At 39.6% G+C, this 27,242-nt stretch overlaps 1 protein-coding gene across 1 annotated transcript in view; it reads right to left on the bottom strand.

Annotated features, from left to right (window-relative positions):
• The window catches only part of LOC126412913 (DNA-directed RNA polymerase I subunit RPA1), a 298,986-nt gene that overhangs the window by 159,294 nt on the left and 112,450 nt on the right, over positions 1-27,242 (bottom strand). The window contains exons 11-14 of the mRNA XM_050082804.1: positions 25,418-25,550; positions 21,000-21,222; positions 18,088-18,202; positions 15,901-16,093 (exon numbers count right to left, since the gene is read on the bottom strand). Of these exons, the coding sequence (XP_049938761.1) occupies positions 15,901-16,093; positions 18,088-18,202; positions 21,000-21,222; positions 25,418-25,550 (664 nt within the window). The remainder of the gene's footprint in view (positions 1-15,900; positions 16,094-18,087; positions 18,203-20,999; positions 21,223-25,417; positions 25,551-27,242) is intronic.

The following is a 27,242-nucleotide window of genomic DNA, read 5'->3' on the forward strand; positions in this document are numbered from 1 at the left end:
CACTATAATTAAACTAATTTTGTCCTAACTATCCTTACTGTAGTGACACATAGGGGTTTGTAGTGTATTCCCAGATTCATCATTTAAAGTTGGTTCTTTAAGCTTTGTAAGTAGGCTTCCTAGGTCTGATTAAATATTTATATAGTTTTTTTTTTTTTTTTTTTGATACAGTACTCCATTCAGATTTTTTCAACAGTACATTTTAGACAACTGCATTATCTGTGAAGTGTTTGAGCTTACTATTAATATTGTCAGCAAGTTCATTAATACAACATAAACAGCAAGAATTCCGACATTCTTCCCCTGGGCACACCTGAAATTACTTCTACATTTGTCGATGACTCTACAACGAAGATAACTTGTTGCATCCTCCATACCAAAAACTCTTCAGCCCAGTCACAAATTATGCTTGATATCCAATTCAATCATACTTATGATTATAAGTGCAAATTAGTACTGAGCCAAATGCTTTTTGGAAATCGAAAAGTATTACATCTATCTGACTGCCTTGTTACATTACATTCAGAATGCCGTGAGGGAAAAGAACTGTGAAATGGGTTTCACATAATCAATTTTTTTCAGAATCCACACTGGTTGGTATGGAGATGGTCATTCTGTTTGTTGTTGTGTTTTGAGTTCAGAAAATCTATCTTCTCCAACAAATGGCTGTTAATGATACTGGATGGCAAATTTGTGGACCTGCTACCCTTTAGACAGATGTCACCTGTGCTTCTTCCAACTACTGAGCATGGTTTTTGGTAAGGCTCTATGACAAATTCTAGGTATAAGAGGGGCTAACTCTGTCAATTTGGGACAGAATCTGGCAGGTATTCCATGTGCACTGGAGATTTGATTGATTTCAGCAATTTGAACTGCTTCTCAGCACCTACAACACTAATACCTATACCTCTCATCTTTGCAGTCATTCTAGAACTCAACTGCTACAATATCCCTTGATTTTCATTTGTAAAGAAACACTTGAAAACAATGCACGGCATTTCTGCTTTTGCTTTGCAACCTTCAAAGTTCTTTCCCTATCTGTTCCAAGAATGTCTGGACACTAACTTGGTGGTACCATTAACAACCTTTACATATTTACGAATTTATTCGGGTTTTGTGAGAGATCCTTAATAATATTCTGCTGTGATAATCACTGAAGACTTCAACACATTGCTCTCTTGACAGCCAAATGTTTCATTCACCACCCCCCTATCCTATGCTTCATTTACACCTATTATGGAGTAGTCTCTCTCTCTCTCTCTCTCTCTCTCTCTCTCCACTGACTGTATCCCTTGGACAGACCCTCACATTATGAGCTGTTCTACCAGGTACATATATCTATTAAGAGCAAGGTCAACTATTCTTTTGAACATGGGCCACCATTCGTCCACATGCTCCTCTCCCAAGTTAAATTTTTAAGTTCTTTATTGAAAGGCAACATTACTGCCTCCTTATCTAGTTTCCTGACAACACAAACCTTTCTTCTTGTTTTCATCGCTGTTTGTACTTTGGTAATCATTGTTGTTACAACTGTGTTAAAATCACTGATACCAGTTTCTATGGGGACATTCCCAAAGGGGTCAGGTCTATTTGTTGCTACCTGAACCAATATATTTCCATCGTACATTGACTTACGAACAATCTGTTCTAGGTAATTATCAGAGAATGTGTTCAATAATTTTTCACAGTACGCCTTGTCACGCCCACCTCTTTAAAAACTGTAATTTTTCCAACTGATGTTTGGATGATTAAAGTTTCCTCAAGTGACCACAGTACAACCGGGCAATTTACATACTAGTGAAATTAGGTTTTCTCAATAGTTTTTGGTTACACCTAAAGTGAGTCTGCTGGTAAGCAAATTCCAACTACAAGTTTAAACCCACCCACAACATGACAATCTCACACACAACTTAAAAATCTATCTCGGTGGGCTTGAGTTGCTTGTCTACTGTAACTAATAAACCATCTCCATTTACCATTAGCCTATCTTTCTGATATAACCTTAAATTTTCCCCAAATATCTCACTGCTGTCAATTTCGGATTTCAACTATCTTAGGAGCACTTCAAATTATGGACTATGCTGCAAATGCCTTGGCACTTTAACACTAGGATTTTAGTACTCTTGCCCATACGGGGCATTTCTTTCGATCTTATACGGGCACTTTTGGGTCCTCTACACTACAACTATAGGTATCTGGACTGGATGGAGAGTCGTCTAATCTAAAAGACCTTTCTGTGCACCATCCACAGTCAGCTACTGGGGAGCAGCATCTGAAGTGCAGCATAGGACCAGAGCAGATATTACTGCTACTTTCCTTGGGAAGCTATTGATGAAGTATACACTATTGGGGACAGTATTGTCAACACAGTTAGTAGTATTAATCACACAACTCACAATATTTCCAAAGTATTTGAAAACAGTTAAACATTTTGCCACATATATGCCGAGCAAAACTGTGAGGGACGGGAAAAACCCACCGTGGTACAACAACAAAGTTAGGAAACTACTGCGAAAGCAAAGAGAGCTTCACTCTAAGTTTAAACGCAGCCAAAACCTCTCAGACAAACAGAAGCTAAACGATGTCAAAGTTAGCGTAAGGAGGGCTATGCGTGAAGCGTTCAGTGAATTCGAAAGTAAAATTCTATGTACCGACTTGACAGAAAATCCTAGGAAGTTCTGGTCTTACGTTAAATCAGTAAGTGGCTCGAAACAGCATATCCAGACACTCCGGGATGATGATGGCATTGAAACAGAGGATGACACGCGTAAAGCTGAAATACTAAACACCTTTTTCCAAAGCTGTTTCACAGAGGAAGACCGCACTGCAGTTCCTTCTCTAAATCCTCGCACAAACGAAAAAATGGCTGACATTGAAATAAGTGTCCAAGGAATAGAAAAGCAACTGGAATCACTCAACAGAGGAAAGTCCACTGGACCTGACGGGATACCAATTCGATTCTACACAGAGTACGCGAAAGAACTTGCCCCCCTCCTAACAGCCGTGTACCGCAAGTCTCTAGAGGAACGGAAGGTTCCAAATGATTGGAAAAGAGCACAGGTAGTCACAGTCTTCAAGAAGGGTCGTCGAGCAGATGCGCAAAACTATAGACCTATATCTCTGACGTCGGTCTGTTGTAGAATTTTAGAACATGTTTTTTGCTCGAGTATCATGTAGTTTTTGGAAACCCAGAATCTACTATGTAGGAATCAACATGGATTCCAGAAACAGCGATCGTATGAGACCCAACTCGCTTTATTTGTTCATGAGACCCAGAAAATATTAGATACAGGCTCCCAGGTAGATGCTATTTTTCTTGACTTCAGGAAGGCGTTCGATACAGTTCCGCACTGTCGCCTGATAAACAAAGTAAGAGCCTACGGAATATCAGACCAGCTGTGAGGCTGGATTGAAGAGTTTTTAGCAAACAGAACACAGCACGGAGAGACGTCTACAGACGTTAAAGTAACCTCTGGCGTGCCACAGGGGAGTGTTATGGGACCATTGCTTTTCACAATATATATAAATGACCTGGTAGATAGTGTCGGAAGTTCCACGCGGCTTTTCGCGGATGATGCTGTAGTATACAGAGAAGTTGCAGCATTAGAAAATTGTAGCGAAATGCAGGAAGATCTGCAGCGGATAGGCACTTGGTGCAGGGAGTGGCAACTGACCCTTAACATAGACAAATGTAATGTATTGCGAATACATAGAAAGAAGGATCCTTTATTGTATGATTATATGATAGCGGAACAAACACTGGTAGCAGTTACTTCTGTAAAATATCTGGGAGTATGCGTGCGGAACGATTTGAAGTGGAATGATCATATAAAATTAATTGTTGGTAAGGCGGGTGCCAGGTTGAGATTCATTGGGAGAGTCCTTAGAAAATGTAGTCCGTCAGCAAAGGAGATGGCTTACAAAACACTCGTTCGACCTATACTTGAGTATTGCTCATCAGTGTGGGATCCGTACCAGATCGGGTTGACGGAGGAGATAGAGAAGATCCAAAGAAGAGCGGCGCGTTTCGTCGTAGGGTTATTTGGTAACCGTGATAGCGTTACGGAGATGTTTAACAAACTCAAGTGGCAGACTCTGCAAGAGAGGCGCTCTGCATCGCGGTGTAGCTTGCTCGCCAGGTTTCGAGAGGGTGCGTTCCTGGATGAGGTATCGAATATATTGCTTCCCCCTACTTATACCTCCTGAGGAGATTACGAATATAAAATCAGGGAGATTAGAGCGCGCACGGAGGCTTTCAGACAGTTGTTCTTCCCGCGAAGCATACGCGACTGGAACAGGAAAGGGTGGTAATGACAGTGCCACGTAAAGTGCCCTCCGCCACACACCGTTGGGTGGCTTGCGGAGTATAAATGTAGATGTAGATGTAGATGAGCATCAGCCAGCTTTAATTACACTTCAAACTTTTTCAATCACTCACTTCCCAGTTTCTTCTAAATTTTCAAACTTCGATGCATATATAACTGTACCATCAGTCACATCATACATCACAACTACATTGTCAATCTTTTGCTCTACAGCAGGGAGCATGCTGAAATGAACATTCCGAATAAATTAAATGTGTTAACCTGACCAGGATGTTAATACAATAATTTGAATTTTATTTATTACTGGTAATTATTATCAACTCCTGCTTATATGAATATAATAGAGGGAAACATTCCACGTGGGAAAAATATATCTAAGAACAAAGATGATGTGACTTGCCAAACGAAAGTGCTGGCAGGTCGATAGACACACAAACAAACACAAACATACACACAAAATTCAAGCTTTCGCAACCAACGGTTGCTTCATCAGGAAAGAGGGAAGGAAGGGGAAAGACGAAAGGATGTGGGTTTTAAGGGAGAGGGTAAGGAGTCATTCCAATCCCGGGAGTGGAAAGACTTACCTTAGGGGGAAAAAAGGACAGGTATACACTCGCACACACGCACATATCCATCCGCACATACACAGAAACAAGTAGACATTTGTAAAGGCAAAGAGCTTGGGCAGAGATGTCAGTCGAGGCGGAAGTACAGAGGCAAAGATGTTGTTGAAAGACAGGTGAGGTATGAGCGGCGGCAAATTGAAATTAGCGGAGATTGCGGCCTGGCGGATAACGAGAAGAGAGGATATAATGAAGGGCAAGTTCCCATCTCCGGAGTTCTGACAGGTTGGTGTTAGTGGGAAGTATCCAGATAACCCGGATGGTGTAACACTGTGCCAAGATGTGCTGGCCGTGCACCAAGGCATGTTTAGCCACAGGGTGATCCTCATTACCAACAAACACTGTCTGCCTGTGTCCATTCATGCGAATGGACAGTTTATTGCTGGTCATTCCCACATAGAAAGCTTCACAGTGTAGGCAGGTCAGTTGGTAAATCACGTGGGTGCTTTCACACGTGGCTCTGCCTTTGATCGTGTACACCTTCCGGGTTACAGGACTGGAGTAGGTGGTGGTGGGAGGGTGCATGGGACAGGTTTTACACCGGGGGTGGTTACAAGGGTAGGAGCCAGAGGGTAGGGAAGGTGGTTTGGGGATTTCATAGGGATGAACTAAGAGGTTACGAATGTTAGGTGGACGGCGGAAAGACACTCTTGGTCGAGTGAGGAGGATTTCATGAAGGATGGATCTCATTTCAGGGCAGGATTTGAGGAAGTCGTATCCCTGCTGGAGAGCCACATTCAGAGTCTGATCCAGTCCCGGAAAGTATCCTGTCACAAGTGGGGCACTTTTGGGGTTCTTCTGTGGGAGGTTCCCTACCTCATAAAATACAGTAAACAAACAATCTGAAAGAGGTAAGGTGAGGCAGTGGGAACATATTAGCAGAGGTTTAGGCCAGGGGGATTGCAAGAGCACATGATATGTTGGAGAAACAATGATATGTTGGAGAAACATCTGCTTATATGGCATAACATGCAGTGCACTGGCTTTTGGGAGAGGAAGGAGAGCCAGAATGGGATTGGATCGTGCATTGGTTTGGTGCAATGGTCAGCCTGACTGTGGGGTCTAGATGGTTTTCCACATTCACTTTGGTATATGTTGGGCTGGCCCATATCCCTACCTCATAAAATACAGTAAACAAACAATCTGATTTGATGGAGTTGATTTATTTATCCATCCCAGGATCATCTAACAAAGATATAGGATTTGTCATCTTAATCTTTTCACTGCTACAGATGCGCTCTCTGCATTCCACTCTGAGACATCTTTTGTTATGGCTATACTGCTTGCCAAATGCTGGTGCCTGTGCTGAGAGTCATCAATTTTATTTTGCACATCTTACAGTCTGATATTTTTGCTCAATAAAGGACTGAATTTCTTTTCATTATACACCATAGTTACTGCGGTGCATAAAATTAAGTAAACATTGCACAAAGTTTTAAAGACTTTGCAGAGTTAAAAACACAACGCGTAAATGATGCGTAAAGTTGATTTTAGCTCAAGAACTGCAGTGAATAACATTTAGATAAGACATCAAAATTTTATTTGAAATTCAGAGCAGAACAATATCCTATTTTGGTCTTGAGTTACTGGGTTTTATATCCAAAAGATGCTCTCACACATATCACCCATTCATGTCCTTACACATTGTGAAGCATGTGGTCATCATTTTACAAATGATTCAAAATATCAAAATGAGGGTTTTTTTTTGTGCAAATGATCGCACACAATGTAGTACATAACTCACCTGCAGCAGTGAGAGGGTGCGTACACGCAAACACACTGAAGTGGTGCGCTTACACACAACCCAAGGGCCTGGGGAACAGCATATCAGGGCATGTATAGATGCACACAGCATCAAAAGGGTTAATACAATGAAAATTAATAGCTCAAAATACACATAACGACAGAATTCGGAAGTACATTTTTATGAGGACAGGGCAGGTAGTCAGCCACGGCTTGCTGAACGAACTATAACAGCATCTGCCTGAAATGATTTAGGAAAACCTAAATCAGGATGGCTGGACAGAGTAAACGCCATACTCCCAAATATGAGGCAGTATCTTAACAACTGCAATGCCTCATTTGGCTGGTCCCTATTGTACAATGTTCTTTGATTTAAACACTCCCTGCACTAGATAATTGACATTGTAAAACATAATTTTGCACTGCATTACTGTACACACCAAGGTCACCTAATAATGACTTCTGGGCCATACACATGCTGCTACACCTCTTGCACTCCCTCCAGGCTGTAAGGAAAGCTGACACCCAGCCTATTTGTAATTACGCCCCATACACGTGTTCACGTCCTCCACTCAATCTGCCTGAAAAAATTAGTTAGCTCCCCATGATTATAAGATGATGAGCTTCAGAGAGGGAGAAGAAATTACGGTCATGCACTACAGATGTTGGCACTTGGTTTTCTTGTAAAAGCACTACATGGCGATCGTGATGTGCCAGGGTGTTGGAGTTCTCCCCTTCCACTATTAAAAACTGCTCTGTGTCCTCTAACTGATTTTCAACTGTGTATTAGGCATTATTTATAAAGAAAGTGACAGCCACCTGTTTAAACAGATGTATTTTAGTAAACTTTGTCATCTCTATGGGAAATCTATTATACAGTTTTTCTCTCTGATAGAAAAAATTGTTTTGAATTTTCTGTTTGCTTTTCCCTGGTAAATTAAAGTCCAAACTGGCTCTTGTCCCATGATTATGTATGTCCATTTTCTTTATGTTCAATGTTAATTTATTACATACTCTCTAATCACAAACATCCTGGAGGATTTCACTTACTTTCTTTAATAGGATTTCTGGCATTTTATCAGTGGTTATGATATTGCTGTCTTCAGCAAAGAGAACATTTTTCTCCCTTTCTTGTACTCTCTGTAAAGTCACTGATACACATTAAGAACAGAATGAGACCCAATATACTAACCTTAGGGACACCATTTTTGTTTATTTTTTTCTGTCTGACAATTGTTTTACTAAAAATTCAACAACAGTTTCATAATATATGTAAAGTAAGGGAAACGTAACCACCTACATAGCGGACTGATGGGTGGACCACAAAACACAACAGAAAACACCTATCATACTAGTTCCAAGCACTAGTCTTTTTCTAGCAGAAGTACACACATTCACACACCACTACACAGACACTCAAATGCACATTGCCGTGGCCACAGGAAGACTAATTATTGATACTCGATTGTGGTAGGCATTTGCCTAAGCTGATGGAGGTGGGGAGGGGGTAGGGATGGGTGCATGGAGAAGGTAGTGGGAAAGAGGCATGTCTTTGGACAGATGACTCCATTGCCATGCAGCCGTACGGAAAGAGTAGAGATAGTAAAGCAAAGGGAGATGTAGGAAAATGGAGAGGTGGGGAAACTGAGAGGGAGGAAATGAGAGAAATGTGAAGAAAAGGAGAATGGGAGGGGGGGGGGGGAGGGGGAACTGAGAACACCCACATGGAGTATGGGGAGGGAGGAGTGGCAGAGGATGCCAGTGCAAGATCTGGATGAGAAAGGAATAATGTGGAACAGAAGACAGAAGGAAAGAGGTAAGGTGAGGCAGTGGGAACATATTAGCAGAGGTTTAGGCCAGGGGGATTGCAAGAGCACATGATATGTTGGAGAAACAATTGCCATCTGTGTAGTTCAGAGAAACTTGCACTGGAACGGAGAATTCATATTGTCCACACAGTGTAGCTGCTGTCAAAATCATTTGTGTTGTGGTAAGCGACATGTGCGGCAACTGAATGGTCACGTTTGGGGTTTGTCACAGATTGGCAGTGGCCACTCTCACAAGTACTCAATTGAGTACTTGTCCTTCTGTGCAGTAATTGCCATGTGGCTGTTATACAAGGTGTCCCAGAAAATGTTGTGACAAACTTCTATGACAGGTGGGGCACAGCATAAGAATTGAGAATTGCATGGCAAACTATGACCACAATCATCATCTTACGCCACTAGGTGGTGCTGTACATGAGATTAATGGAGGGGGATGTGAGGATTTCCTCATTCGAGTGCTAGGTTGCATATGAGGAGCACGTTACGGTATAGGAAAAGTAAGCTTGTACACATGCACTTAATGTACAGAATAGGTGAGAGCAATGGATGAGTCTTTGGATGCATTTATTGAGAACACTTCCCAGGCAGACATCAACCACACCACAGTTTGTCTACATGTCCACTACGAAATTAGTGCAAGTACAGCCATTAAGAAGTGGCAAGGCTACTGAAAGCAGGTCAATATTGGTGTGTTTGGTTGTTTAGAGAAGAAAGTGTGTTGGATGCTGTGAAGATTAATCTAAGCATCAGCTTATGTTCCTTTGCCTTGGGCTTAAAAATGTCTCATAGCAGTTTCCAGCATATTTTAACACAGAGTCCGTACATGACTTTCACCTCCAAAGAGACCCATTATTGCACCCAGTGACCATCATGCACATGTGCATCTTGCAAGTGGTTTCTGCAACAATGTGGCCAAGATGTAAATTTCACAGTTTACACGTTGTTCATTGAATGAGGCCACATTCACCAGGAATGGTGTATTCACTCAACACAATGAGTATTTGTGGGCACCACAAAATCCTCACGTGTGTGGCACCATGCAATACAATATCACTTCACAGGTAATGTGTGGGCAGTTTGGTTGGTGATTACTTAGTCACACCTTACCTTTGTCCATCCAGCTTGATTGCCATGAACTATCTGAGCGTTCTGGAAAAGGTTCCTTCCGGCTTGCCTGAAATTGTTCCAACGAATGTGACGCTTATATTGGACCTGCTGTTCGTAGGCATCTGAACAGATCATTGCAGCATTGATGAGTTGATTTCTTTCTGTGGGGAGCCATGAAATTTCTCATGTATCGCAATTGTGTGGAGTCTGAAATGGTTCTCATTTAGAAAATTATCTGTGCTACAATCAAATAACTCCCACTGTGTCCAGCAGTCAATGCTCTGTCAGTGTCACGCATGCATGGCGTGGCGTCTGATCATGCAAACTTTGAGCATCTATTGTAACATTACAGTAGAATTCGTGTGTACACCATGTGTACTCATTATGTCCAAATGAATCACCTTCTTGTTTTCTTTCTGATCTTTGACCTCTGCTACCCTTTGCTGCCAAGTTGCTAAGCAATGCTTAATCCTTAAGATGTGCCTCACCTTCCCTAGAAGTTTGTCACAACACTTCTGGGATCCCTGCACAACATGGCTGCTATCATACGTGCCCCCGCCTTTTAGAGGTTGGTGATGCCAGTGACTGGACTGCAGTAGGAGGTGGTGGGTGGTCATATGGGACAAGTCTTGCACCTGAGCCAACCACAAATGAACAACACATGCGGTGCAGGTTTAGAGGTAGGATTGGAATAGGGATGGACAATGAGCTTCTTTAAGCTAGACGAGTGGTACAACACTACTTTGCGAGATGTAGATATTGATTTTGGGTAGAATATCCCTCATCTCAGGGCACAACAAGACATACTCAAAGCTCTGGTGGAGGATGTGGTTGAGCTTTTCAAGGCCAGGGTGATACTGGATGGTCAGAGGAGTGCTAGTTAGTAGCTGATTAACAAGTTTATTGGATGTCAGAAAAGAAGATGGCATGGGAGATTTGTTTATGGATGAGCTGCATTTTGTCTGTCAGTAAAAGATCTGTTAAGGTTATCAGTATATTTCAACAACTCCTGTTTTCCACTGCATATGCGACATCTATGGATGGTGAGGCTGTAAGGAAGAGACTTTAATATGAAATGGGTATCAGCTGTCATGGTGGAAATACTGTTGGAGATGGGTGCACCTGATACGTATTTATAGAGCCATCTGAGTGGTGGAGACTGACATCCAGGAAAGTGACTCGATGTATTGGAAAGGATCAAGTGAAGTGGATTTGAGAACTGGTGGTGAGGTTATAGAGGAAAAAGCAAAGGGTGTCCTTCCTGTGAATCCTGGTCACGAAAATTTCATCAATGAATCTGAACCAGACAAGAGGTTGTGTTTGTTTACCAGATAGGAAGGTTTCCTCCAGATGGCCTTATTAAGTTGGCATATGTGGTGCCATGCGAGTACCCATGGCAATGTCAAGGATTAGTTTATAGATTTGGCCTTCAAAAGTGAAATAACTGTCGATCAGGATGGGGCTCGCAACATGGTTTAGGAAAGAGGTGGTGAGTTGGGTATCAGGAGGATGTTGAGAAAGGTAGCTTTCCAGGTGGCTGCAATGCCATGGACAAGGGGGACATTGGTGTACAAGGACGCCACACCCACAGTAACCAACTAGTAGTCTGGTGGTAACGGCACATGGACTGTGGAGAGGCTGTGAGGGAAGTAAGCAACATACTTTGAACGTGTGACTCAACAGCTGCACAACAAGATGTAAAGCCTTTGGACAGATACCTCTTTCCTCTATTACCGCCTCTTTCCTCTATTACCAACACGCATCCTTCCCTACTCCCTCCTCACCTCTGTCAGCTCATGCAACTGCTTTCAATAATCGAGTATTAACAATAATTAGTCTTGTAGTATTTTATGGTCAACAGTATCAAAAGCCTTGGACACATATAAGAATATATATGTACCACAGTCATCTGTAAAAATTTCTAGTACCACTTTGCTCATCTCTGTAATGTTCAACAGTACTTCTCCCAATTCGGAAACTGAACTGTGTTTCATAAAACAAAGTTTACTCAATTCACAGACCGATGGCACAATCCCAACTTCCCTCCTTTAGGATAACTGAAGACTGCAGTGACAAGAAGGCAATCTGGTCACCAAGTTAAACAAAGTTAGTTCTCCGAATCATGAAAACAGCAGAAGCTGTATGAAAGAACAAATACTAGGAAACAGAAATAGTATGTTCAGATCAGAGATACATTACTTTTCTACGAGGTTTGCAGCCTTCCCTAGAAACACAGCAAGCACCTGGAAACATAGCTACATGCAAACTGCCTCAAATGCTGCCAAGAAATACGCTCTATGGATTGGTACCATTACATCACTAATGATCTGCAGCTAGAAACATAGCTACATGCAGACTGCCACAAATACAAATACTGCCAAAAAATACACTATATGGATTCGTACCATTACATCACTAATGATCTGCAGCTAGAAACGAGCTACATGCAAACTGCCTCAAATGCTGCCAAAAAATACACTATATGGCTTGGTACCATTACATCACTAATGATCTGCAGTGAGTAGATGGCCCTAATGTACTTTATAACTCTTACGATTCCAAGGCTGAATCAAATAAGCAGTGCAAGAGGCATCCGCAAAAGCAAAAACATATTTTTATTGTAAATAATCTCTATACAGAGTAATTCAGGACCTAAGTAACAAACTGAACTGAAGATAAATGAAAGAGATTATCTGCAGAATCACTGAGGGAAGGAATACATGGAAAACACGAGAAGAAAGGGCTGGATAACAGGACACGCATTTTGACATCACAGAACAATTTATATGGTACTACAGGGAGCCACAGAGGGAAAACTGCGGAGAAAGACAGTGACACTGACACATGCATGAATAAATCAGCAAAGGGTCATCTATGACCACAAAGTTCACCAACGCCTTCAGTTCTCCTGCGCACCCTGGTTGAGCACTTTAGAAATGTAGCTGTACAGAGACAAACCTTGACCGATTCCTAGATGCCTGCAGACAGGCAACCTCTCAACACCCTTCAGCTGCTGCTCTACACCTACTTTCAGCCCCATGAAGTCCCTAGCAAAGGGCTGAACATCCAGGTAGTGTCAGCAGTGTCAAAGATTGTCAAGAACTGTACATTTTCAGGAGGTGGTCTCCAGTGCATATATATTTGGAAAATATTACATTACTGCTTGAGCTGGCGGTAAAAATTCTTTATTTACACAACTGGTTTTGGTTGAATGACCGTCACAAAAACGTTCAAAGCTTCGTATTTAGTGAAATACAAAATCAGCATTAATGCCAGTAAAATGAATGACTACACTACCTAGCACAGGTTTTATAGAGTGATAATGTTATTTATATTATGATGACAGCAGTGTCTAACTCATGGTTTTATCATTTGATGATACTGCTTTGGTATTTTGCCTAAGATGAAGCTGTGAATACTTTTATGAACTTGGTGATGGTCAGTTCACCAAAACTGGTTGCGTAAACAAAGAATTCTACCATCAGCTCAAGGCGGAAATGTTACATTTTTCAAGATGTCAAGAACATTGTTCTGTTGCACATCACACTGCAAATCTTTGTTTTTAACTGTTAAATGTATGTAAATGAATGCTCCAAGGGAAGGGGTAGTTTCACTGATGCTCTTTATGCCACCTCCTGAGGCCTCTTCATGTCTACTCTGAGCGGTGGTGTGTCTGAAATATTTTCCTGAGCCACCCATAAGAGGATCACATGATTTCAACCTTGGGCATTGCTGTTCTGACCTCCAATCACAGAGGCATTGAACAAAGGAGTGAGATGTGTGTAAGGGAGGCTGTGATGAGCTCCCCATGATGTGACATGGCCATGGTAGCATTCGGCAGAATTGTGGTTAAATTTGGTGCCAATGTGACAACATTAACCTACCTTATACCTTACATAAACTTCTGGCTTCTGGTGTTTTTTTCACACATTGACACCTTGTTGCTTAAAGTGTCACCCAGCCCGAGGTGGCAGTGCAGGGCGCCATACTTCTGCAGTGTCATAGAGGAAGGTTGTAGGCACCTTTGAGCCAAATTTCACACTTCTGCATGGCAATGGGAGAAATGATGGCGTTCCAAAAAAGTTACCCTTTAATTCTTTTGAGCAGTGTATTTTACACTTATAAATTGTTTACTAGGATAATATACAGGCAACAGAAAGAGAACCTGAGAAGAACTGAAAAAGGAAATACCAATTTGTCTTCAGAGAAAGTAAAGATGCCACAGACACAGTTCTGACCTTGCTGTTGGTAAAATAAAGAAAAACTGCAAAACATCCATTAAATTTAAGAACCTAGGGAATGCTTCCAGTTTAATAAACTCAAAAGAGATTTTTTAAATATTATTAAGAATGAAGAATAGGGGCCAAGCATAGAATTAGACACGTAGCCTACAATTCCTTCAAGAATGTTTCTGTTGAGATGGGAACAGGCCTGTTTGTAATCACTGTTGTTTAACTCGCACGTAAAAGAAGTGCTGAAGGAACTGAAAAGAAATTTCGTAACAGGAATGCAAAGAAAACAAATGCCAATGATAAAGTTTGTCATCTGTAAAGCTCTTTTGAAGGAAGACATAGAACTGTTCAATAGTATGACTGTCTACACAGCAGGAATTCTTCAAAACCAAACGTAGGTGAAAGTGGTGGAGAATAACGCAAATTAGGATAGTGAATCACTGAACATCAAAATTGTGGAAGAATTCTACTATATACAAAACATCTTTACGCAAGATGGCTGGAACAAAGAAGCCATCAGAAACAAATTGACTCAGATACAGAAACCTTTCTTCAATGAAATACCTTCATTAGTATGAAATACTAACACAGAATAGATGCAAACGTTTCTCAAACAGTACATTTCAAGCGGACAACAGACCGTGGGAGCATCTGGTTTAACACAAGACTGCCATATCATTATCAATGGTCTCAAGAAATGTGCAATTCATTGCAAATCACTGTGAAATAGAGGGACATCAGAACTGCAGTACTGGTATCTCCAAGAAGTCTTGAATCAGTTTTCTAAAGAATTCAGGAGACAAACTATTTCAGACAAATCATCATGACAGGTTGAATACGAATGTGCCAAAAATGAGCTGCTGGCATTTTTTCTGCTACAAACAATCGGCACAATTTGTGAAATTTGAGTACTGATGCACTTGCTGTTGGTGGTAATGTCTGTACGTAAAAAAACTTGCCTACATAAATTTATAATCATGATCACATCTGCAGAAACTGCATGAAAAAGAACAAATATAAGAGATTTGACAGAAACAATACTGTAGAGTTATGATATATATGGGAAAGATATTGTCCAATTTAAGTTTTAAACTGTGCCACTCTCAGACTAGGAGAGAGTTTCTCAGAGAAGATGAAAACACAAATCTGGTTCCTACTAATCTACATCTATGTTTGTACTCCACAAACCACTAAAGTGCATGGCACAGGGTAATTCCCACTGTGCCAGTTATTAAGGCTTCTTCCTGTTCCACTAATGTATGGAGCACTGGAAAGAGATTGTTTAAATGTGTCTATGCATGCTGCAATTAATCCAGTCTTGTCCTCATGATTCATACAAGAGCGACACTTAAGGATCATATCATATATTTCTAGAGCCATCATTTAAAGCTGTTCTTCAAACTTTGTAAGTAGGCTTTTTTGGGATTGTTTGCATCAATCTTTAAATATCTGCCACTTCTGTTTCCTCAGTGACACTCTCTTATAGGTCAAACAAACCTAAGACCAATCATGCTTCCCTTCTATGTACAGGCCTACAGTTAATATTCCCGGTCATTCATATTTGGTACAGATCCCACACTCTCAACAAAGATATATTTTTGAATGAGTCACAAGAGCGATTTGTAGGCAATCTCCTTTGTAGACTAATTGAATTACCCTAGTACTGTACCAATGAACCAAAGTCTGCTACCTATTTTACCTGCAACTGGGCCTATGTGATCGTTCAATTTCATATCCCTACAAACTGTTACACCAAGGTATTTTTATGAGTCGATCAATTCCAATTGTAACTTGTATGTAATGTAATCATGAGATACCCCATTTAAAGCAAGTTGTTAATCTTTGCAACACTGTAAAATATTATCAAGACCTTGTTGAATATCTGTCAAAATCTCTATTATTTGAATTATAGCTTTATTTCACACTCACAGATATCATGTTAAGAAAATTGCCAAGTAAAGAACAGCATAAAGACTGTATTATTTCTTTAAGCAATTATTTTTTACACTTAACTTATATTTGCACTGTTAAACAAAATCAATACCTTAGCACCAATTTTTGCTGTAGACTCCAGATAAATAGATGGCCTTCCCTTTGGGGTACTATTCATGATGATTGTTGAGAATATCTGTTTGCCAGACCAAAGAGGTATCGGTTTAATTATTGCTGGAGGCAGCAGCTTGATTTCTGATGCTATACGAGGAAATGCTTGATACACCATTTGACAATAATCCTCTCTTTTCCATGAAATCAAACAAACACCAAAAATAAATATGTTACATGAATTTTAACAATTGCAATGTTCACAATACAGATTTTAGTTATCTAAAATGAAATAATAATACAGTAAATAGTCTGTAAAGCAAAATAACTAGAGAGATGAAAAACTACTTTTTCAATTGGATATGATAAAGATTATTGTAAGTAGGGACCTGAAAAATTTGCAATAAATGCAAATACAGGTGCGAATTACGTCTCAAAATGCAAAACAAGGAAATTAACTAACAAATGCTACTTCACAGTGCCTTGTAGCCAGATGAACTGTTTTATCAGCAATAGTTTATAATAGCTTTATTTTTCTGCACATAAATACCAAAAATTCACTTGGTTTTAGGTTACTGATATTGTAAATCATCTAGAAAAGGCCAATTTTTAAAGATAAAGTGCAAAAGAATATATCTGCAAAATACAAAGTGCACAACTGCAACAATGTATCAATACGCTCAATGTTCTGGTGTCACACCAACTGTGTGCGATTGAGTGGTCTGCACAATATACATGTCAGGTAATGTAACGTAGGGCTCAACTATGGAAACTAGCATTTTAGAACAAAGAAATCTGTATATTTGTCTGTAAGCTTAGGTTTAAAAGTTGGTGCAATCCAGACCTTTTGATGTGGCAATTTTAGACAATGGGTGTTTTGAACTGTGGTTGCATCAAATACTGGTAGAGATCAGGCCTGAACTAGCTTGTTTATGACACTGCCAACGTAAGTAAGCAACTGGGCAATAGGCATTAACAAATACTGTGCAGTGTGTAAGGCTTGCTATTTTCTTATTTTGAAGTGACTGAAGGGAATTCTTCAAAACACCAGAAGGGATCATCAATCCCTATGACCATGTGTCAATTTCTGCTATCGCAGAAAGAAAGAATATAAATGTAAGCTGGTTGCCCTCCAAGTGTGCTTGATTCCTCGCACCAATCCTCTCCTCTCTGACAGTTAAAACTAACTTCGTTTACACTCGCAGCCAACAGTCAGTTTATATTGTCCTTGATCAGCACTTTAGATCTACTGGAAAACAAAATCTGTTTACATGTTTAGACTTTGCCAAAAGCTGTTTCCCAACAAGTGACTAGTGCTACTTTTGGTTCTACTTCTATGCTAAGTACCTTGTTGGTTCAATCTGTAGCTTTATCAAGTATGGATATGCATGTCTATCAATAACCAAGAAATGTCAAAAATCAATATTCCGCTGAGTTTGTAAGTATCGAATTGGGTGGAAAAAATAAAACTATTGCTGAGAAATATCTTAAATAAGAGGCACAAAATGGTAAAATGGTGCTGCTTCTCAACAGAAACAATCATTTGCTGAAAACTTAAACAGAGCAAAATGAAAAAAAAAAACAGGCAAAAACCATTTTTTTTTGGGGGGGGGGGGGGGGGGGGGGGGGAACAACAAGATGTCTGTGTATGTGTGTGTGTGTGTGTGTGTGTGTGTGTGTGTGTGTGTGTGTGTGTGTGTGTGCGCGCGCGCGCGCGCGCGTGTATACCCCTTTCTTCCCCCAAAGGTAAGTCTTTCCGCTCCCAGGATTGGAATGACTCCTTACCCTCTCCCTTAAAACCCACATCCTTTCGTCTTTCCCTCTCCTTCCCTCTTTCCTGATGAGGCAACAGTTTGTTGCGAAAGCTTGAATTTCAGGTGTATGTTTGTGTTTGTTTGTGTGTCTATCGACCTGCCAGCACTTTCGTTCGGTACGTCACATCATCTGTGTTTTTAGATATAATAATGAGTTTTGGTTGTTCTACTGTTATATCCATCAATCACAAAACAGTTGCAAGAAACAATATAAAAATGTGTGTTAGGTATCTCAAAAGCTGTGCATATAAGTACAATTTATAGGCAAATTATTTGCTGCAGCATTTTTTGTGATGAAAAATTTGGATAATACTTATCTCCTTTGACTCGTAACAAAGGTTAGCAAAAATTACAGTTACAAAAAACAACCATACCTGGTAAAAAATCTTCCTCTCAAGGATAATTTCACACCAGCAATAATATGGTCCTGTATCAATCCAGCCAATGGTGAGCCATCTTTAGGCACAAGATACTGATGAGGTACACTGGCTGCAGTGGATTTGAAAAGGCATGTAAATACAAGTAATATAACAATGTACAAAATGGCATCAGACTGCAAACACAATCAAAAGCTGACAGGCACAAGAGAAGAAGGGAGATGGTTAAATGGAATGGACTTTTTGGAGTAAGGCACGAACATTACCTTGGTCCCACAACAAAGGTAAAAACACTTTATAGAGGGTATAATTGAAATTAATAATCTATTACAACAAAGTATGAAATACTCCACTCTCCACTACTGATTTGCACACACATTTATCAGCATCTGGCATACCAGTACATGTAATTAAATGCAATAATGAATTTTGAGTGTACCCATTTTTAACAAGAGGAGTATTGATGATGATAACATCTTGTAGTTCCCAGACTGGAGCAAGCCTTTGAATCTAGTGCCACTTCTGCAGCTTGTGTGTCAATTTCAGTGACTTTTATTCAAGAAACTTTCTATTTCTCCCTAGAAACATAAGTGGCCCAGACGTGTCATAGGAGTTTTTGTAGTGAACAGAGACACCAGCAGAGATACCCAGGTGAGACCATGAGCTTGGCTCATGAGCAAAATAATATCTCACACAAAGGGTGTTCTGTTTAGGAGATGGAAGAGAGCCAGTGTCCGTAGGCATTATCAGAATGCCATCATCTGGGCTTTCACCTGCCTGTAGGAAACAAGTTGGGTATATTGCCATTGTATACACACAATACTGCCCGAGGATGGAGAATTTACAAAATCTTTCTACACAGAATGACAGGTGAAGAGAGACCAACCAATGACAGATGAAGAAAAGATAAATACCACACAGTAATAGTACGAGTAGTAGCTCACTGTACTTTGGGATTCTATTTATAGCTGATCATACTGCACAACTGCTCAGCTCTAGAGTGAACCACTATTCTGTTTGATACTTAAAGTACAAGCAATAAAACAGTATTTGAACCCTGTGCATAACACAGCAACAGTCCCAGGGACATGTGATGTGCTATGCACATTAGATTAGTGGGGTCTTCAAAGCAATAGTGGACCTGTAAGCAAGAGGTGTAACAGCATCACACACCAGATATGGACACATCAACAGCCAGTGCTGTCCAGTGTGACTAACCCACAGGTGGGGCCTTTCAGTGTCCAGTAACCACACAGTCACTGCAATCCAGCATTCTTTGATGGTGAAGTTGCTGCCAGCTGTAACTTCATTATGCATCATGTTCAGCACACCACTCATCACTCAGACCTAATTGCACTGACTGTTACAAGAGTTTCTTTGATACAGTATAATAATTTTTCCAACATTGTAATCCATTTGCCATATTTCTTTAGAAACTCTGGCACCTGTGTAAATGTAAATTCCATCAAATTTTTTGATAATTTTCAGTTTTGCGCACACGCACGCACACACACACACACACACACACACACACACACACACACACACACACACATAATCTTCCAAATATGGAGGCTACTTTTAAATAATACAAAGGGTGTTCAAAAAGGTTTGCACAGTCGTCTAATTTTTTTATTTTTTGCAGGAGAAGAATGAACATTTTTGTGAACATACGTGGAACATTTAGCTATAAGTTGGTATATAAAAATATTTTCTTTTATTTACAGGTGATCCATAGTGGACCATGAAGCAGATGTCAGGTTGCAACAATGGTCGGTGATGGAGTTCCCCTTCAAGACTGGTGATGACTCTGCCACATCGATTCACAGGAAGTTGCTCCCTATTTATGGGAAGGACACAGTGGATCGCAGCAGTATCCAGCAGTGGCCGCAGAGGTTGAAGAGGTTTAAAGAAGGTGATTTCTCTCTACTGGACAATCCACGATGTGGTAGACCATCGATGGCAGTGAGTGATGTGAATAAGGAGACCACTGATCAAATCATCCCAAATGACAGATGTATGACGACATGCCAGCATCAGACCACTTGCTATCAAGACCCACAGACCACAGCTTCATGGTCAGCTCATCAGAGCACACCATGACAATGCCAAACCCCATACAGCCCTTATGACGCAGGAGAAAATCAGGAAAATAGGTTGGAAAATTGTTCCTCATCCTCCCTACAGTCCAGATATGGCTCCGTCTGATTTTTACATCCTTGGTCGTCTGAAGGCCCACCTGCGCGGTAAAACATTTGATAGTGAGAAAGACCTTATTTGCTATGTCAAGCGATGGTATAAAAGTCAATCCCAGAATTTTACCGAAGTGCATTTACATCATGGAAAGAACACTGGGCCAGATGATGGAAGCTACATTGAGTAGGCTCAATGTATAGCTAAATGTTCCAAGTATGTTCACAAAAAATTTCATTCTCCTCCTGCAAAAAAATAAAAAATTAGAGGCAACTGTGCAAAACTTTTTGAACACCCTTTGTAATTCTTCCCATACACATTTTTGTGAAAGTATTAATGTTTTATGAGCATACAACTTATATGGCTTTGGAAATAAGAATAAAAGTAATTAATAATACAAGTGGTGCTATGGAAGAAAATGAGAAAGATTTAAACTACTATAGGCAATGGGCTTGTTACAGTGAGAGCACAAGCTCAGATTGGAGAAAGGTGGGACCAATAAATCAGAAGTAACCCTTCCAAATACATATTTATAGTATGTGATTACAATGCTTTTTAAAACCCACTTCTTAGCTGAATAAATTATTAATGACCAATGATGTGTTACAAATAGATATAATTGAACTATTTCCATAAGCATGGTCTTGTATGTGCTACTTAAAGGGGCAGAAGAATGTTGCAAGGTTAAAAAAGTTGGGTAATAAAATTTTACATACCTAAATTGTAGGCTTCACTGCGAGCTAGTTCATTTTGTGGAAAATGTGCATTCATTTCATCACCATCAAAGTCAGCGTTGTAGGCCTTACAATTACTGTAATGTAATCTAAATGTTTTTTCCCTCTTCAAAACACGGGCTTTATGTGCCATTATACTAGGCCTGTGCAATGTTGGTTGACGGTTCATGAGAAGAATGTCACCATTGTGCAGATGCCTGTGCACCTGTGAAATCACATATCTATATATAGGAAGTGCAATTTAAAAAAGAACTGTCTAAAAATATACAACTGGGTGTTTAGAGCTTGTGTTCTGACACTTCTGGCTTTCAAACTGCCATACCCACGAGAATCAAACAATGAAAAATCCAGGATGAAATGTAACAATATTATGAAAAGCAGCAACTATCCTTTTCTTAATACTGATACCTATGAAAATGTTACAAATGTATACATTCTCTACTGGATACTGTCATGTACGCAAGCATTTTTTCATGCTATTATGTTAACCACTTTCGTTAAAAATTCAGATTGTATCTGATATCTTATTCTTAACGTTAGACCCAGTCCAAAACTCTACAATCTAGTAATGGACCTGAGGATAGGGGCCTGGCCATTCCAGCTCCTGGTCACACTCTGCCTCTGTGGCAGGCAGGCAGGTAATGACCAAAGATACCGCCATCTCCACGACATTTATGATAACATACACAATAATTCTGAATGGCTGGAAGAAGAATGCAAGCTAGCCAATTGGGGATATGGCCACATCCAGAGAAAGAACTCTGGAGATCGCGAAAATATTGTGGTAGTGGACACTTGGGGGAAAGAAGACACTTGTGTCTGAGACAGCATCAGTGATACTTTCTAGTGGGCATCTGAGCTGGACAACCAGCACTGCCAGGATATCCACCCACGGCCTTCATACTACTATGAGATGCTGCTAAATAACAACAGTGCATCATCAGATTTGCCGACAACAGGACAATCTTGGCCCGGTAAAATGCACTACAGCTCTCTCTCTCTCTCTCTTTTTCTCTCTCTCTCTCTCTCCCTCTCTCTCCCTCTCTCACACACACACATACACACACACACACACACACACACACACACACACACACACACACACACCTAAGTATACCTGCCAGTTCCGTTTGTCTAATCGCAACCACAAATTAAACACCATGGTAATGCCCCTGAGTACTTTGCACTTGATTAATGGCATATTATTGATTAAGGGCAAATTATTATTTCCTTCTTCCTGACTAAAAGTAATTTGCAAATAGTATTTAAATAACAGCGGCCCACAGGCTTTATTGGTTCTTAAAATATTTATGACTGATCTCTCTACATTCTTGCCGCTGTCTTTCCTAACCCAATTATATAACTTAAAATTGCCAAAGGGAAATTAGGGGCAAAAAACTCATGCAGTAGAAATTTTTTTACTGTTGAAGGTGGAAGAGTGTAATGAACAAGACAATAAAAATGCTGACCGGTGGCATGTGAGCATGAGGGTGACGGGGCATTTAAGGTCATTTTTTAAATATATTTAGAATCTCGAAAACTGCAGCTTGTGGTGATGTTTCCCAGTACAAAATTAAACTACGTCAAATTTCCTGCAAGAAAGATAATATTTTTTTCTCGACAACTAATAGTTTCTGTGTTACATGGGATGAAAAAATTGCAGACTATTAAAAACAGTGTTTCAAAGGTTTGAAAATAGTGTTTTTTGTTAAGAAAAATGTTTCGGAACACATATTAAACATGTGTAACACACCTATGACAGGAAAACTGTATTAAGGGATGTATTTTGTCCTAGGAGTGTAACAGGGTGGAAAGAGGATTGGGGGATGGATGTTAGAAGCATGAGGGAAGGTATGTTACGGGATTGTAATCATGCACTTCCCTCCTCCATACGTCTACAAACTCTCTACTACATTACATCACAAAAAGCAACTACAGGGTGTTTTGCAAAGTTATACCAACACTTCACTTCAGCACTCGCCTTATGAATCACTGTCAATGCAGTGTGCCACAGGGTCTTTAACACTACATGGAATACACACACAAATTACTAAAAACAGTAATGCAAGGAATGCCGAAGGGCAGAATCTAAATAAATCTCTGTACACTGCTAGAGAAGAATTTGGTTATTGTCATTCTGTATGGCAACTGTAGTGGTCTTGCTGGAAAGCAACTTCCCCCACCACAAGTGCTACTTGCTTTTCAGTTTACAGACAGACCATACCTCCCCAGCAATTCCTGTCCATTTCTCTCATGTGAGTTAACAAAATAACTTTACTGAGCATGTGTTTATACAGTGGAGTTATTTTCAGTTTATTAAGTGAGTATTTATTTGCAACTTTGAGTTGTTATGTAAAAAAGCTCCAAAGCTGAAGCTGTCAATTGTCTAACATACTTAATAGCTTGTCCCAGCGTAATATGCCGGTAACATATATTCGACATTGTTGACTTCATTGACTAAACTATCAGCAGCTGTAAAACTTTTCACAGCATGAGGAATAACAACTACCTCAATTCAGTCACAGCTTTCTCAAGATCTGAAGAGACTCGGATGCTTAAACTTGGCCCTTCTGCGACAGAAGTAGGTTACCTACTTGTTATGGAACTTCAGATATTTCAACTTAAGTCAGGCAATGCATTACAGAAGATTACTACTCTAGATTTGAAAATGATCAGTGCCTTTCCATCAGACATACACACACCCATCTTAGAAGATGTACTATGAATGTGTGTAATCAGTGCAGCCCACCCTGCAGGTGGCAGCAATTCCTGAACTGAACATATTTATGTAGTCCACAAGTAACACAATTAGTGGTGAGAGAGGTGCAGTAATTTTCTGGCCACTTATTAATTCACCACTAAGTGACTACAACATAATTATGCAGCTTCACAATATGCTGTCAATGACAGACAGCAGCAAGGTGCAACATTTACCAATCCAATCTCCTTCCCATGAATACTAAATGTCACTGACTACAGAAAGTTGGTAACAAAACTGCATGCCTCACCTCTGGAGACAACTTGGCCATATTTGCAAATTATGAAGCCGTAGCAATCAGACAGATTGGAACCCTCAAAGAATAGACTGAAAAAGTTATCTTAAATTTCCTTACAAGAAAACGCAGTTCATATATTCAAAACTTAACATCCAAAAATGGTTCACATTGTAATGTCAAGTCAAGAGTGACTCTCACTTCAAGTACTTACGGAGATACTTGAATGTACTGGAGGGTGGGCGGGTGGGGGGAGATGTTTGGGGAGAGGTGGAGGGAAGGGTGGCAACAGCATAGAAAATTCACCTACAGAAACGCAAGGAAAACAGTGGAAGAACTCATGTCTACAACAAAGAATGTCTCTCACCATATACAAAAAGCGGGCACACTACAATTATTGAACAAGAACACTTGTATGCCAGCAAAACTCTCACACTTCACGTAAAAAGTGACATGGAAAACATCTTGAAACAGGAATGCAAAATTCTAAGGAAGGTTTTCAGCCCAAACAGAAGATGGCTACAGACTAAAATCCCAGAAAACAACAGAAAATTTACCCAATCTCACAGCAGATTATATATATAAAACACACCTAGATTAAAACGTTATGAATACATCCACAGACACTCAAGAACAAGACTTACCAAAAATACTTAACATACATGGAACTATTTGGAACAATACCCAGGATTCAGGAAGTCAGAAAAAATCTAAAAAAAGCACAAATTAATTCCCAACAAGGTTCACATACAAACTAATACAGAAAAAATTAAAAGATGAGTAGTGCACTTGGAGAACAAAACTTTGAAGATAACAGGAACAAAAAGAGAATTCTTGGAGAAAAAAATGACAGCTGCATGGAAACGAAGAAAAATTAATTATGTCCCTTTGCACAATCTAGTAGGGTCCAATTGCATATATCTGAACATGGTGATTCTGCTTCAAAATGAAAGTTGAAAGTACAGATAAATTATGATATCAAGTTGTACTGGAAGAGTGTCTGCAGGGCAGATAGTTTAGAATGACAGCCTATGGAAAACGTTATATGCAGCCAATATGCAGAAATTGAAAAATGATATAAAATATGTTAAACAGTGGTGGTGTTACAGAATGGACTAAGAAGTGACAACATACTCTGCATTGGTTTAAATAGATCTGATAATATGGTTCCCCCAAAATGTGTCATGAGATGATAAATAAAATGTTTTGATGATTAACATAAGTGTTTCACCGAATAGTGCCAATAAGGTCATATATCTCTTGACAAGCTTTTTGTTTACTGTGATAAAATCATGAAATGACAAAATGTATAAAATAGTTTAGAATCAAGACAATTTCAAATATTTAAGAAAGTATATTGTGTTTATCATGTCATGAAATGCCTTGAACAGATCAAAGAATACTTACATATTTTACACCTTTGAATGAGCCAGATTTTTCAACCGGTGTTAGCAGACGTTTTGCTATATTTTCACGTTGTGCTGCGTCTTGAGCACTGATTCTGCTTATGGAGCCATCCTCATGTTCTACAGAAACAGCACTAGAAAGAATGGTTATTTAATTAGTAAAAGCTATAGATTGTGGGAGTACCAGTTTACATTACATGCAAAAAACAGGAAAAGGGGAAAAGGACTGAACTGAGCAATTTCAGGAGGCTTGCAATAATTACACATCAAGAAAATTCACTGTTAGCACTCTTTATTTATTAAAACAGACTTCACAAACCTAAATTTCATAATTTTCAATGTTTCATATCTTCAAACAGCTTTGCTTTGTTACACTTAAAAACTTGTTTTATGCCTTATTACTCGTGAACATCACACTGCACATTTTGTGACTGAGTAAATTCTTGTACTCATGCTGGAGATTGTAACATAAGTGCTGTTTCATACCATTTTCTTTGTCTAAAGAGGTAGATTTCTTCTTTATCACACAATGAGTGTTCTCTACACTGCAACCTGGACTTTTTAAGAAACATGCCAATATTTCTGTGGACTTGCACATTAAATCCAAGTGTCTTGCATCTTACGACTAACCCAATCAGTGTTACTGTGTTAGCAAACTGAATTTGGTACCCCTTTACAGTAAAGCACAAGACTGGTGCCCCCATTAAAAGAAGGAAAAAATATCCCTTATTACACAATACCAAACTAGACTAGTTCTATCAACCAGCTGCTTGAAGCCAAGCCCTGAAATGAAAACCATGCTACTATCAATCCTCGTCACATTTCTCAAAATAATATATCACCATGAGAAAAATAATAGAATGGGGATAGTCAGAACAAAGAAAACAATTAGTCTTCGGTTGGAAAAAAAAAAGAAATACCACAATGTTATGAAAACTAAGGATTCACATTTCAGATAGCAGAAGGACAGATGATTTTATACAGATAAGAGACAATCTTATGGTAGAGAGTACCTGGGAGATTAAAAGAGAACAAAAATTCTGGTCACAACCATCAACGCAGAGAACTAATGGAAAGGTAGACAACAAAAGTTCAAGGGTACAAAAGAAAGGGAATTACAATGGGCCTTTCTTTGATGTAAAATCATTGTGGGTGAAAGTGAAAAAAGATCAATGGTAGTTACAGGCAGAAATGGGAACTTCTAATGTGATCCACTTTTAATAACACAGATGTGAGGAAATAAGATGGGACATATGCATCAAAGATGAAATTTAATATAATGGAGAAACTACACTACACTGCATACGATTTGCATGTGATACTTCTTTAATAGCCGATTCAGAATGTTCGAGGACTATAAGATGATCTGAAACAGTGCAAATTAATGCTAAAAAACAAATGAAACAATCCTGATAGATATAAGCAAGAATGATCAGCAAATCATACTCTGACGATCCAAAACTGATAAAAAAGAAACATACCATTGCTACATGAACTTGATTATTTTAAAACAAATCTCCAGGAATTACAAAGAGGATAGCTCTTGATAAACATCCCCTTCAGGCTGAAAGAAGTCTCAAAAATGGCCAAATAAAACAGTATCAAGCTACGGAAGGCCTTTGTTACATTTCTTGCCTTGAGTGTGCTACTACTTACAAGTCAGAGCTGCATGATGAGTAACAAAGATAAGACGCCAGATAGAAGAGGGCAAAATGTGGATTTAGAGTAAGGTTGCCAGAATGATCGACCCAGAGGAAAATACATCATTATGTCCTAAAAGAAAAAAGGGCAACTTTCAAACAAATTGATGGTAGTGAGATAAAACT

The sequence above is a fragment of the Schistocerca serialis genome, chromosome 1 (assembly GCF_023864345.2).
Source record: "Schistocerca serialis cubense isolate TAMUIC-IGC-003099 chromosome 1, iqSchSeri2.2, whole genome shotgun sequence".
NCBI classification, from domain to species: domain Eukaryota; kingdom Metazoa; phylum Arthropoda; class Insecta; order Orthoptera; family Acrididae; genus Schistocerca; species Schistocerca serialis.